At 36.3% G+C, this 12,518-nt stretch overlaps 1 protein-coding gene across 1 annotated transcript in view; it reads right to left on the bottom strand.

Moving 5' to 3' along the window:
* Window positions 1–296: 296 nt before the first annotated feature.
* LOC102870648 (chromosome unknown open reading frame, human C5orf30) overlaps window positions 297–12,518 on the bottom strand; it is a 27,012-nt gene continuing 14,790 nt past the window's right edge. Inside the window, exon 3 of the mRNA XM_006900684.1 lies at window positions 297–2,877. Within this exon, the coding sequence (XP_006900746.1) occupies window positions 2,231–2,854 (624 nt within the window). The 5' untranslated portion in view covers window positions 2,855–2,877 and the 3' untranslated portion in view covers window positions 297–2,230. The remainder of the gene's footprint in view (window positions 2,878–12,518) is intronic.

The raw sequence follows: 12,518 nt of genomic DNA, 5'->3' as shown, positions 1-12,518 counted from the left end.
TAGGGAGGAGGATGAGCAATCTCCTCCAGGGTGATTAACTGCCTCTGAAAACCCACCAGAGGGTCAGCTATGCACGGGTCAGCTCTGACTCCACAGTACACCACACACACACACACACACACACACACACAAACACACACACTTACCTATAGGGTTTCTTAAACTTTAATCTATTTGGGAGGAGACTGCCACATCTCCTCTCCCAAAAAGTCATTGAGAAGATTCAAACCGAAAGTCTTTCGGTTACCATATGAGGGGGTTAGCCACTTAAGCCACTAGGCAAACCACCACCACCAAAATCTTGGACAATAATTAGAATATCGATGTTGGCCCACATTTAAATTACAACAAAACAATGTGTGTTTACATCACCCTTTTATTTCATAGTTAGAAATAATACAATTCCACAGGGTAAATCATCAATAAATAACGGTGTTTAATCATTAAATGTAAAAATCCCAACTCTTTGGCATCTGACAGGATTCTATTTCTTGTCAAACTAATGACTGTATAGATATAGTTAATCTCAGTGATCATTTGTCAATACAATATGTTACAAAGGTGCAATTTACTTTGAAATATACAAAAGCCGAAAATTTCCAGCCTACCAAGAAATCTGATCAACTTGGTAATATATGGGCAAATTTACCCAAGGCTCTTTCACATGGCTTGTCTCAGTGAAAGTATAATAAATGCTGATTAAGAGAGTTCCTAGGGTTTTTCTAATACTTATTCTGCTCTAAATAGAGTTGCCATTCATTTTGGCTAAAGAAAACTCACAATTATACCTGGAAAGACCCACTTATTAATTAAAAGGTGTTTCTATTTCATAAGTGAGATTGCTAATATTAACCTAAGAAACTCACAGCTCTCAGAACAAATTTTAAAATAAGCAGTTCTGTGCTGCCAGAAATGACAATTCAGTAATAAATTGCACCTTTAAGAGTAAAAAAAAAAAAGGGGGGGGGGAAATTTTACAAACTTTTACAAAAGTAAGATACATATGTATTTTTTTTTCCCCCTTCAAAATATAGTCAAGAATAGTTGAGCTGCATTTGTTACTAAAGCCTGGGCATTATTCCTTTAGCAACAAATTAAACCAGTGCAATTGACATAAATTTTTAAGTAATCCAGGATTAACCCATTAAAACTGTAGAAGTACTTGAGGCTCATACACTAATCCTAGAAACTGGAATTTCGATGAGTGCTTGTGCTACACAGAACTAAAACTGGAATGACCCGATGTCATGCTGAGTGGTATCATTTCATACTTAGTTTAAGCATTCGATATAGAAATCATGAGTTCATCTATTAAAGTTCCATTCACTTACAGAACATTCGGATGCAAACAGTATTATGCCTATAATCCACAATTAAAAGAATCCTTTCCATAGTAAAGTTCCAGATGAATTTTAAATTAGAAAATAAGAACTGAGGAAACATTTTCAACTTACGAAAACTTCATATTGGAAACTTTCTGGAAAAGCTTCCCCCCACCCCTACTCATTGTAAAATAAATACTTTGTATCCCAAATTTCATTTTAGTAAGACACATTTTAATAACGCTATAAAGAAATATTTTACAACCATAGAGAAGATCAATAACTTTCCATGCGGAAATAAAAAAATTCATTGCTCAATAATATTACTGAGGCAAGTAAAGAAAGATTATTCTCTTGTCAATCTGAAATGTTAAGTGTTTCTTTTTTTTTCAGTGCAAAACCAGTTATAAAATATTTAAACTCAATATTTAAAAATAAAAAGTGGTCCAATTCAGCAATGTTCAAGTTCTTAATTTCATAAAACAAATCATTACATACATTTCATAGTAAAATACAGAGATTAAAGAAGTACTTGAGTACTTAAGATATAAATTTCTAATGAATCATACCAAGTCAGCAACAACTAAGCAATTACATTCCCGATTTGAGTGTCAGAACCATAAAGACGGTGTTACTGTACCAAAACCTTTTTCTAGCTAAAAAGCTATACAAACTAATAGTTAACATTCTGGTTTTTTTGCAGTTGCGTGCGCTAGAATGATTTTCTCCCAAGTACCTGTAATTTCATTCTTGTATCCAAAATTTGATTCAAACTATTTTTATGTTCCAAGAACACTTAGCTGATATAACCATCTATAATGTGAAGAGTCATGTACAGAGTACAGCAGTGGATTTTTCTAGCCAACTGTAGGCTGACCTAAACTGGTTTACACTTTCTGCCAAGACATTCATGTATTATTCCTAGCAAACACCCGGTCCCCTCTGAGGGTTAGGTGTTGAAGCTGGTACTGTAGCACTTCTGTGTCAGCTGGCTCCTTGATGTTCATTTTATCTAGATTGAGGTAGTCCAGAGATTTGGAGTGAGCCCTCTTACCTTTAAGAAGACAAAGAGGCAGAGGCCCATGGAGGGCTTTATAAGGTTCATAAGGTAAAGATTTAGTGCACTTGTCTCCTGAGCTGGGCATCCGCCTTCGCCTCCTGCCATTGACAGCTGGAATCTCATATGGCTGGTAGTACCTACTTCTGGTTTTATACAAACGAGAGGAACGTGCAAGTCCCGCATCTAGCTGTTTAGAACGCAAGGAAGGCATGGCTTCTCCCTTACTCTCTTCACTTCCTGTGCACTTCTGGGCTAACTTCAGGAGTTCCTCACCCGTTGTGAAGCCAACCAAAAAGTTAGAGTCCATGTGGAGGATCTGGTAGCCTGACACAGTTCGCCGCATAGGGGAGCAGGGTGTGCTGGAGCAGCGGGGTTTCTCCGTCTCAGCCTTCCCTGGAGAGCTGGCCTCAGCCACAGGCAAGGGCAGGGTGGCCAGGGTACTTCTGGATTCTCCATTAATATCTACTTCCATTTTAGGCACCAGTCTGCACACTCCTAAAAGTAAACAAACTTGGATTAGAAAAGTGCCAATGTCCAGAATCTATGGCCAAACTGGATCATTTTAGAAGGCACAGAGAGCATGATGCATGGAATGACACTCGCCTAAAAACCAGAGCAAGCATGAAATGACCACTACTTTGTTTTCAAGAACTCTAAGGCAAGTTAAATTAAGGTCTGAAGTATTTCTTAAAGGCTTAGGTGGTAGAGCAAAGAGAAAAGAACATCATCTTTCTAACTGCTGCATAGCATTCTTTTAAGCAAATTTTATCCTATGGTGTAACATGAAGCAAATTAAACAGATCTTAATACTAAGCAAATAACAATGATCATTTGTGTTTCATAAGCATCCACAAAATAGTTCCAACCTGAAAATGAAAATCCTATTTTCCACATTAATTTAAGATTGACTGCTCAGCTCCTTCTAGCTACATTCTTTTCCAACAGGACTTTAGGGGTAAATAATGAAAATTGACAAATTTTGTAAAAAAAAAAATATTCTATTTAGACATAAAAAATATTTTTATGGGAAGTTCCACAAAAATTCTACAAATGTTCTTTTCTCATATCCACAATAAATTATTTAGACAAAAATATTTTGTGGTATGGAAGCTAAATCTTAAATCCAACAAATCAGGTAATTTTTAACATTAAAGATTGAAAAAGTACCAAATATGATTGTTAATCATAAAATATGCTACCAACTTGACAGTTGTTTTTTAAGTTCTATAATTAAGCCATTCTATCTCTGAAAAATTTAATAAATTTGAGAATAACAGGAGCCTAAAGGATAGAGTGTTGTCCTACCAAGTAACAGGGAGTTCAAATCCCCCAGCTACTCCAAGGGAAAAAGAAAGGAGCAACAAAGATGGGCGATTTCCTCTAGTGCAATTTATAACTTCAAAAAATTTACTACAGATTTTTTTATGAGCAGGTTCCGACTTGAAAGCTGTAAACTGAAAGTTCACTGGTATTGTTCATTAAAATTATCATATGATAAATGCCTATCTACTTCCAAAAGTTCATTGAAAATCCTACGGAACAGTTTTACAGTGTTTACAGTTTTACAGTGTTAACGCATGGGTCACTATCAATGAAGAATTTGATAAATCTGGTTTAATGATATGGAGGAAATGGCACACGTACAGACTTAACATCAAATCCAAAAAGAGCTACCAAGGCAATGAGACTCAAGTGAGACACTGATCTCAGTGTTCTCAAAATGTGACATTCTGTCTGTCCCATCAATGTGTTACATTATCACCAGTGTTAGGATATTAAAAAAGATCGTGAGTAAAGGATACAGCAGTGCTTAAGAGAAAACAAACACCTCAAACCTGTTGTCACTGAAAAGAAAAACTCAAACGCTTGTGCCAAGACTTTGGTGCAAAACAGTTAGCACTTGCACTTAACTCAAACTCATTCTAAAGTTTATGCTAAAAACTCAACTCATTGTTATCAAGTCAGGACCTACTCCTAGCTGACTCTCCAATGGGTTTTCAGAGGCTATATATCACACAGGAGGAAACTGCTTATCTTTCCAATTAAATTTTTTATTTGGTAAAGAATTTTGTAGTAAAATTAGCAGATGCTTAACGGAATTAGAAATTAGTTTACTTCTTGAGAATTACAAAATAGGAAGGTGCTCTATATCTTGGTCTGAACACTGGTTACAATGTTCTATATATAATGACCATAAAAAAAAAAACTGAGCACTACATTTAAGATAAGTGCATTTTATACCAATCTGTGTGTATATAACACCTTGATTTGAAAAAACAAAAATTGATAGAAAAAAATTTGGCATTTCATAAAAATCAAAAGAACTTCCATTACCACCTTACTGCATTCTTTCTCAATTGCTTTCTTTTTTTCGTTTCTGGGGGCGGGGGGGGGGGGGGGGGTGGTGCAGATTTATCAAGCTTACTATTTCTTTTTTATATACATATATTTTTTACAGCATATTCTTCCCGTTTAATTTTTCCCCATTCATTCATTGTTGCACATTTTGCTCACTACCCACCCCTCCCCCACTGTTCATTTTTCTTTGAAAAGAAAAAAAATCTTTCATTGTTATACAATCCCCCCAAGTCCACAGTCTACTTTACTATGCATTTCTTTTTCAGAAATCTTATCATGAAAATAATACCTAATCCTGTATTTTTTAAAACAGTCTCTCCCTCATCTGTTTTAATGCAATATGTATTATTTATCTCCTCTTTTCTTAGGTGTTCCCAAATCCTGATGTCAGTCCCGTTTTACAACAGTGGCACTATGCAGTATTTGTTCTTTTGTGACTGACATATTTCACTCAGCATAATATTCTCCAGGGTCACCAATTTGTGTATTTCACGAGTTCCTTGTTTTTCAACACAGCATAATATTCCATTGTGTGAATATACCACAACTTCACTATCCTTTCGTTTGTTGATGGGCACTTGGGTTGTTTCCAACTCTTTGCTACTGTGAACAAAGCCTCAATAGACATGCGTGTGCATATATCTGCTTGGGTCAAAGATCTGGTTTCTTTAGGGTATATTCTCAGTAGTGGAACTGCTGGGTCAAATGGTATTTGTATTTCCAACTTTTTGAGAAAGCACCATACTGCCTTCCACAGTAGTTGCACCATTTTACATTTCCACTCCACAACCTCTCCAGCCTGTTGTTTGCTTTTCTGTGAATTTTGCTACTCTTACTGTAGATGATATCTCATAGTTGTTTTGAATTCCCATCAACTCTGAAACTGAGAAATAGTCAAACAGAAGCTAAGCTAAAAATGTTCAATTTTTACCTATGAGGGAAAAATTCCTTAGCAACAGTACAAAAAAAGTTTAGTTTATATGATTAGCAGGTTAAGTTTGTTCCCACACCAAGAAAATCCTGCTGACATTCAGAAATTCTCAGAAAACTAGGGACTAGAAGATAAAAGATTGGTGGGGAAAAGGTTTGAGAGGAACAGACAGAAATAAAAAAATCATTATCTAGGAAACTAGAAAAGTTAAGAAAACAGGTGGAGAAAATATATATAAAAGTCAAAATCTGGATTGACATCAAAGAATCAATACTGTTAGATGAGTAGAAATGATCTATCTTCTTCCATTAAAGAGATCTGTAATCACAAATGGTTTAGAGATCACTTGCTAACACATTTAACCGAAAAGTTAGTTCAAAACTTTCCAACTCTGTGAGAAAAAGACTTGGTGACCTGCTTTTCTAAAAGATTACAGCCTAGAAACCGAATGGAGCAGTTCACAGGAGGTCACTGTGAGGCAAAAAGGCCTTGACAGCACATTAACAACATCTTCAGTTAAGCCTCCAGAACCAATAACATCATGACAAATTATCCAACAATTCTGGTAGATTTCTTCGAGAAGATTATCAGGCATCTACCTATCAATTAAACAACAATTTAACCTAGTTTTCTAAGTAGGAGAGAGATGTGATTTAATAGCTCTAGTAATTCAACCATGCAGCCTGGTGTAAGGAAATTACCCACACTTTGCTGAGGCAGACAACATACTTCCTAGAGAAAATACTCATAAGCCAGAAAGAGAGGGAGTCATGTCTGATACCCTTTATTACAAATATGTAACCTACCAACAAAGGCTGATGAAAAAGTCAATTCTCTACATAAAATTTCAATACTAGAGTTTCTGAGATAATACCCAGACAGGCTGATTTTAAATATTACATACACAACTGCTACCACTTATTTTCTGAGGAGTAATTCTATGAACTGCAATCGTTTGTACTTTCTAGTTATAAAATACCAGTACTTAAGTGTCAATAAACAAATATTGTATTTTTAGGTCCTGTTATTAGTTTTTACTGTGTACTATCATATACAAGACTATCTTATACATATGTAAAATGTCTTTTAGTTAGCTGAGAAATTCTGCAATGGAAAAAAAGCACACATCCATGTTAAATTATGTTGACAATATGTTGACTTTGAAACCATGTAATCTTTATAGTTTTAGTACTAACTTTTAAAAACTGATTTCTGGAATTAGAAGGTCTTGCTATTTGAGTGGGAACTGTTGTTTGTTGTTAAGTGCCATCAAGTAGCTTGCGACTGACAGAAACCCTATGTACAACAGTTCTGAATCCTGCTCTATCTTGAGACCTCAATGTCTCTGACACATGTATCCCCCATTACCCCAGTCACTGAGTCAATCCATCTCCTTGAGGGCCCGCCTCTCTTGTGCTGTCTCTCCCTCCCAAGCAAGACATCCTTGTCCAAGGACTGGTCCTGCCTTGCAACAAGTCCAAAGTATATCAGATGAAGCTTCATAATCCTTGCCTCCAAAGAGCAGCCTGGTCTCACTCTCTCTAGGATGAAACTGTTTGATAGGAATAAGAGCAGCAAGGAGTCTCCACTGGCATATAATTTCTTTTTAGTCTGTGGAATGTTGACTAAGCAGAATTCTCTGATATTTCAGAGTGACAGGAAACAAACCTTTCTATGTTATTAAATCGTTGATAATTTGTGGGCAAAATTAATAAGCATTAGAACAAGACCTCAAAGGAGTAACAGAACAATTTCTCAGGTTAGCTCTTAAATGAACACAAGGGGTCCAGGTACTGCTTCATCTGGAAAGAAGGAAGTCTGTTGTTGTTATATATCCAGTCGATTACAATTTGTGTCAACCACCTGAACAAGAGACCAGAACCTTGCTCTATCCCGCACCACTGTGCATGTCATCTCCTTGTTCAAGTCCATTGCTGCAATGACTTTTATCACTTTTAAAAGCTGACACGTTTTACAAACCCTCCCCCAGGTCCCCTCCACCATGTAGCCCTCGCTCTAGACTCCTGTGATGACAGAAGTACCTAGTCATATATCTCTTTTAAACAGTTTTCTCCCTCCTCTGTTTCAGTGCAGTATACATTATTGAACCCATCTTACTCAGTCTCTCCCCAACCCCAAGGACAGTCCCATTCTACAACAGTGGCATCATGTAATATTTGTCCTTTTGTGACCAGGATATTTCACTCAGCATAATGTTCTCCAGAGTCAACCATTTTGAATAATATTGCATGAGTTCCTTATTTTTTAATGCAGCATAGTATTCCATTGTGCGAATATACCACAGCTTCTCTAGCCATTCGTTTGTTGATGGGCACTTAGGTTGTTTCCAACTCCTTGCTATTGTGAACAAAGCTGCAATAAACATGGGTGTGCATATATCTGCTTGGATGTCAGCTATGGTCTCTTCAGGGTATACAATATACAATGGAATCATTGTAAAACAATGAAAGAATCCTTTCTTTTACTTTTCCATAATTTTTGACTCATGTACTTATAACTTGTTAGTCAAATTTGTGTCTTCTAGGTTGCAACACCCCCATGATACATCTTCAAGGATATGAACATGTACGGCCAAGCACATTCAATAAGAGTGCATCTAAATTCCAAAATCAATCTCCATAATAGTCTATGTGTTTCCTACTGCCAAAGGGGCCCTTTAGAGTAGTGAGAGAAGATCTTCACCCTGAAACCCACAGCGTCCCTTTTCAGCAGGAAGTAGCTAAGAGAATACGCCATCCCCTTTTCCTTATGACTCAGGGTGAAGTCTCTCTCAGGGAGGAGTGATAGGGAATGGCAAAGGACACACCGACAAAGGAGATTAATCAGAACTGACTTTGACAAGCACTGTGGCAATTGGACAATTAAAACAGACATTCAGATGGCAGGGAAGAAGAACAAATTGGGGAGGAGGGTGGAGAGAATGGTGCGGCAATGAAGGAGTGAAAGCCCAGAATCCCTGTGAATGTTCATTGAAACTAATAAAATTTAATAATAATTAAAAAAAAAAAGCTGACACGAAAGACAAGAAGGGCTGCATGGTTTTAAAGTCAACATATCTTGTAGCATGAATCTTTTTCCACTGAAAAATTTATTAACTGAAAGACATTATTCAAGCTCAGTTACTATAATGACGACTCATAACTGTTTAGTAGACCACTCTTCAGATTTTACCAAGAAAAAAAATTGCTCATAGGTATTCAAAACTCAGTATTCTGTTTTATATTCTAAAATAAACCTTATCTTCAAAAAGTGCACTGTCAGAAATTTAATTCAAGCACTTTTATAAATATTATGGAAGATATGTGCAATAGGCAACCCGCCTACTGTATCAGTAATACATTCTAACCAAGAAATTAGGTCAAATGCCAATTTCTTTAATATACAGCACTAAAAATCAGAGATCCATTAAACCTCTAGTACTTCCATTAATGCCTTTCACATATATTTTAGAAGAAGAACATTGTTGTTGTCAAGAACTATTCAATTCCAACTAGCTCACAGTAAACCCTCCAGTGGGTTTTTTAGAGGCTGTAAATCACATGGAAGGAGACTGCAAATCTTTGTCCCATGGAGTACCTGTTGGATTCAAACCACATGATTTTGGGTTAGCAGAGCAACTCCAAACCACTAAGCCACCAGAGTACCCTAAGGACAAGGAGAAATTCAAGAAAGAAATACAAAACAAAAAAGTTTTAATGTTATAAAAATAAAAGCAGCAAAATTTCCATGAGTTGAGTCTAGAACAGAAATGGAATCAAAAGCAGAAAAGTCAACTTGCTATTGAGCAACACTTTTCAAAAATGAGTTTCTTAAACAAATACTAGGAACAAATAAAATTTTTAAATGACATCTCTGATTACTGTTAGGGGTTGTAAAGTCAAAGTTCAAATCAGAGGTCCCATATGACAAAGCAGAACTGCCCCATTTCACAGGAGCAGATATAAGGTTCTTCTCCCACTGAATTGCTGGGTGTATTTAAATTGTATCCTGTAAGTTTGCAGTAGTGTATTTAACCACTACACCCCCAGGGCTTCTTAAATGATGCCTAAGGGTTTTCAATACCAAGTTCTTCCATAATTCAATCAGTAACAAGAGGAAAAATATTTAAAAATTTAAAAAGAAAAATAACTGAAAACCAAAAAACATTCACTGAGCCTCCTATTTTACTTTAAAATATATGAGGATTCAAAATTAAATACTAGCCCAATGACAAAAGAACAAAGAAACTGTGGTAATTCAGACAATTTAATTCTATGCAGCACTAAGGAATAATAAGTTTATAAATACTATGTAACATGAAAGAATCTGCAGAGCATTAGACTGAGTAAAACAGTCTTAGAAGGATCAACACTGGATAAGACCATTATTATAAAATAGAAGAATAATTGAGCATGATGTGTATAAATTTCAAAAGGGGCAGAGAAATGGCAAAGAGAGTGGGAAAAAAGGTAAGTGGGGAAATTTTTAGGATAGCAAAGGTTAGTGGGCAAATGGCAGGAAGTGAAGGAACAGGAAATACTCAATGGGGTCTTGAAAAGATGGGGTAATACTAGGAATAAGTCAACAGTAACTATATAAAATGCAATGTTTATGAACGATTGTTTAAAATACAATGTATTACAAGTATTAAATTTCATGTATACAAGAAAGAGATAATGTAAATGAAACACTGTATAAAACACAATATGCATGTATAACAGGTATTGTACATGAATGAATGTATGCAAATCAATAAAATTAGAAGGAAAAAATACCAGAAAAATTAACAATTATTATTATACTAAGAAAATAAATATACAACATCTTTTAAAAGCACCAGTACAACACAAACACTTGTGATTCTGATTCTAATCCAGTATTAAGTTGAAACTAAAGCAAACAGGTCCAGACCACAAGACATGTGGAAGAAAGCCAGGCTAAGCCCATTCAAAACACTGCAACCTGTGTGGACTCTGAACACAAATTCCACTCTCTCTTAGAGAGTATCCAAACTCTGTAAATCCAAAAGCAGCATTTTAAACAAGTACAGTAAGAATGTTCCTTAAAAGCAAGATTAATTCAGGCAGAATAAAAAGATTTCAAGCTTGGTAAAACAGATGAGTGGGGGGAAAAAACAAAAGACCTACAACAAGATGGACTTGTACAGAGGCAACAACAGTGAGCTCAAGTACTGCTGTGACTGTAAGGAAGGCATAGGACCAGGCAATGTTTCACTCTTGTACACATGGTAGCTGTGAGTCAGAGAGAATTCCATAGTACCTACCAATGAATCATCCTATGTCACAGTGCCTTTAGTAAGTTCTGAAATTAGTTCTTAGGTTTCATAACTGCTATACAAAACATTTTTTTGACAAACAATGCACCCTAACACCTGCACTTCACCTAAGAAACTCCAAGCTGGTATACAGAGATGTATATATACATCGATTTGCTGTTGTTGTTATGTGTCACTGAGTCACCTGCGACCTATAGCGAACCTATATACAACAGCTCTGAAGCCTGCCTTTTCCTGAGCCAGGCTCACTGACTCCAACACACCAATCCCCACAACCCCAGTTAATGTATCAACCCATTTCATCCAGAGTCTTCCTCTCCTGCACTGTCCCTCCACCTTTCCAGGCATGATGTCCTTCTCCAAGAACCAATCTCTCCTGGCCACATGCCCAAAGTATGTGAGGCGGAGCATCAAAATCCTAGCCTCCAAGGAAAAACATGGTTTCACTCCATCCAAGACAGACCTATTTGTTTTCTTGGAAGGCCACGGCATGTTCAAGACTCTTTTCAAGCACCACAACTCAAAGGCATCAATTCTTCTTCTGTCATCCTTAGCAATTGTCCAGCTCTCTGACACATAGCAAGTAGCTACAAAGACCATGGATTGGATCAGGTGCACTTCTCAGTACTCTGGAGAGGTCGTTGGTTCTCAGTACTCTGGAGAGGTCCCTGGCAGCAGATTTTTCCCAGTGCAATTCGTCCTTTGATTTCCTGATAGCTGGTGCTAAGAGTGTTGATTGATTGTAGAGCCAAGCAAGTTATAATTGTTAACAATCTCAATCTCTTCTTCATCTATCATGGTGCTGCCAATTGGCTCAGTGGTGAAAATCTTTGTCTTCCTGATGTTCAGCTCCAATTCATATTGAAGACTACAGTCCTAAACCTTCTGCAGCAAGTGCTTCAGGTCCTCCTCAGTTTCAGCAAGCAAGTTTGTGTCATATATATACACACACATATATATACACACATACACATATATATCTCCATATATATACATCCATATTTTTATATATATATGGGTTTATTTATCTGACACGTCCATTTCTTAACAAAAATCCAGTCTACTAAAGTTTTAACTGAGATATTAAAAGGTATGCAATTCTATCAACAAAAACTCATTCCACTGACTTAGAAATTTTGTTTTTTATCATATTCTCTTAAAACACCTTTATTTTCCTCCAACATTGACATAATTAGTTCATCAGAAATGTTTTCCATAACAAAAATGATCATGTTAAGTTTAGGTTTAATGGGTTTCCCATGAAGACAAGGAAAGCAAAGATTCCCAAAAGAGAAAAAGTGAAATTAGCTTCAAGATGTCACACAATATTGTCTAAGGCCAAGATAGTGACACATCCTTAAAAAAAATTATTCCATCCTCAGTATAAATTGGAAAAAATATTAATACCATATTTTACAACGCGAGGAATGTCTATCTGTGTTTCATTGACTATGCAAAGGCATTTGACGGTGTAGATCATAACAAACTATGGCTGACTCTGAGAAGAATGGGAATCCCAAAACACTTGATCATTCTAATGCGAAACTTATA

The sequence above is a fragment of the Elephantulus edwardii genome, unplaced genomic scaffold, assembly GCF_000299155.1.
Source record: "Elephantulus edwardii isolate Elephantulus edwardi_28Jun2011 unplaced genomic scaffold, EleEdw1.0 scaffold00290, whole genome shotgun sequence".
Classification (NCBI taxonomy): domain Eukaryota; kingdom Metazoa; phylum Chordata; class Mammalia; order Macroscelidea; family Macroscelididae; genus Elephantulus; species Elephantulus edwardii.
The sequence above is the reverse complement of the archived record's forward strand: the minus strand, read 5'-3'. Positions and strand labels throughout refer to the sequence as shown.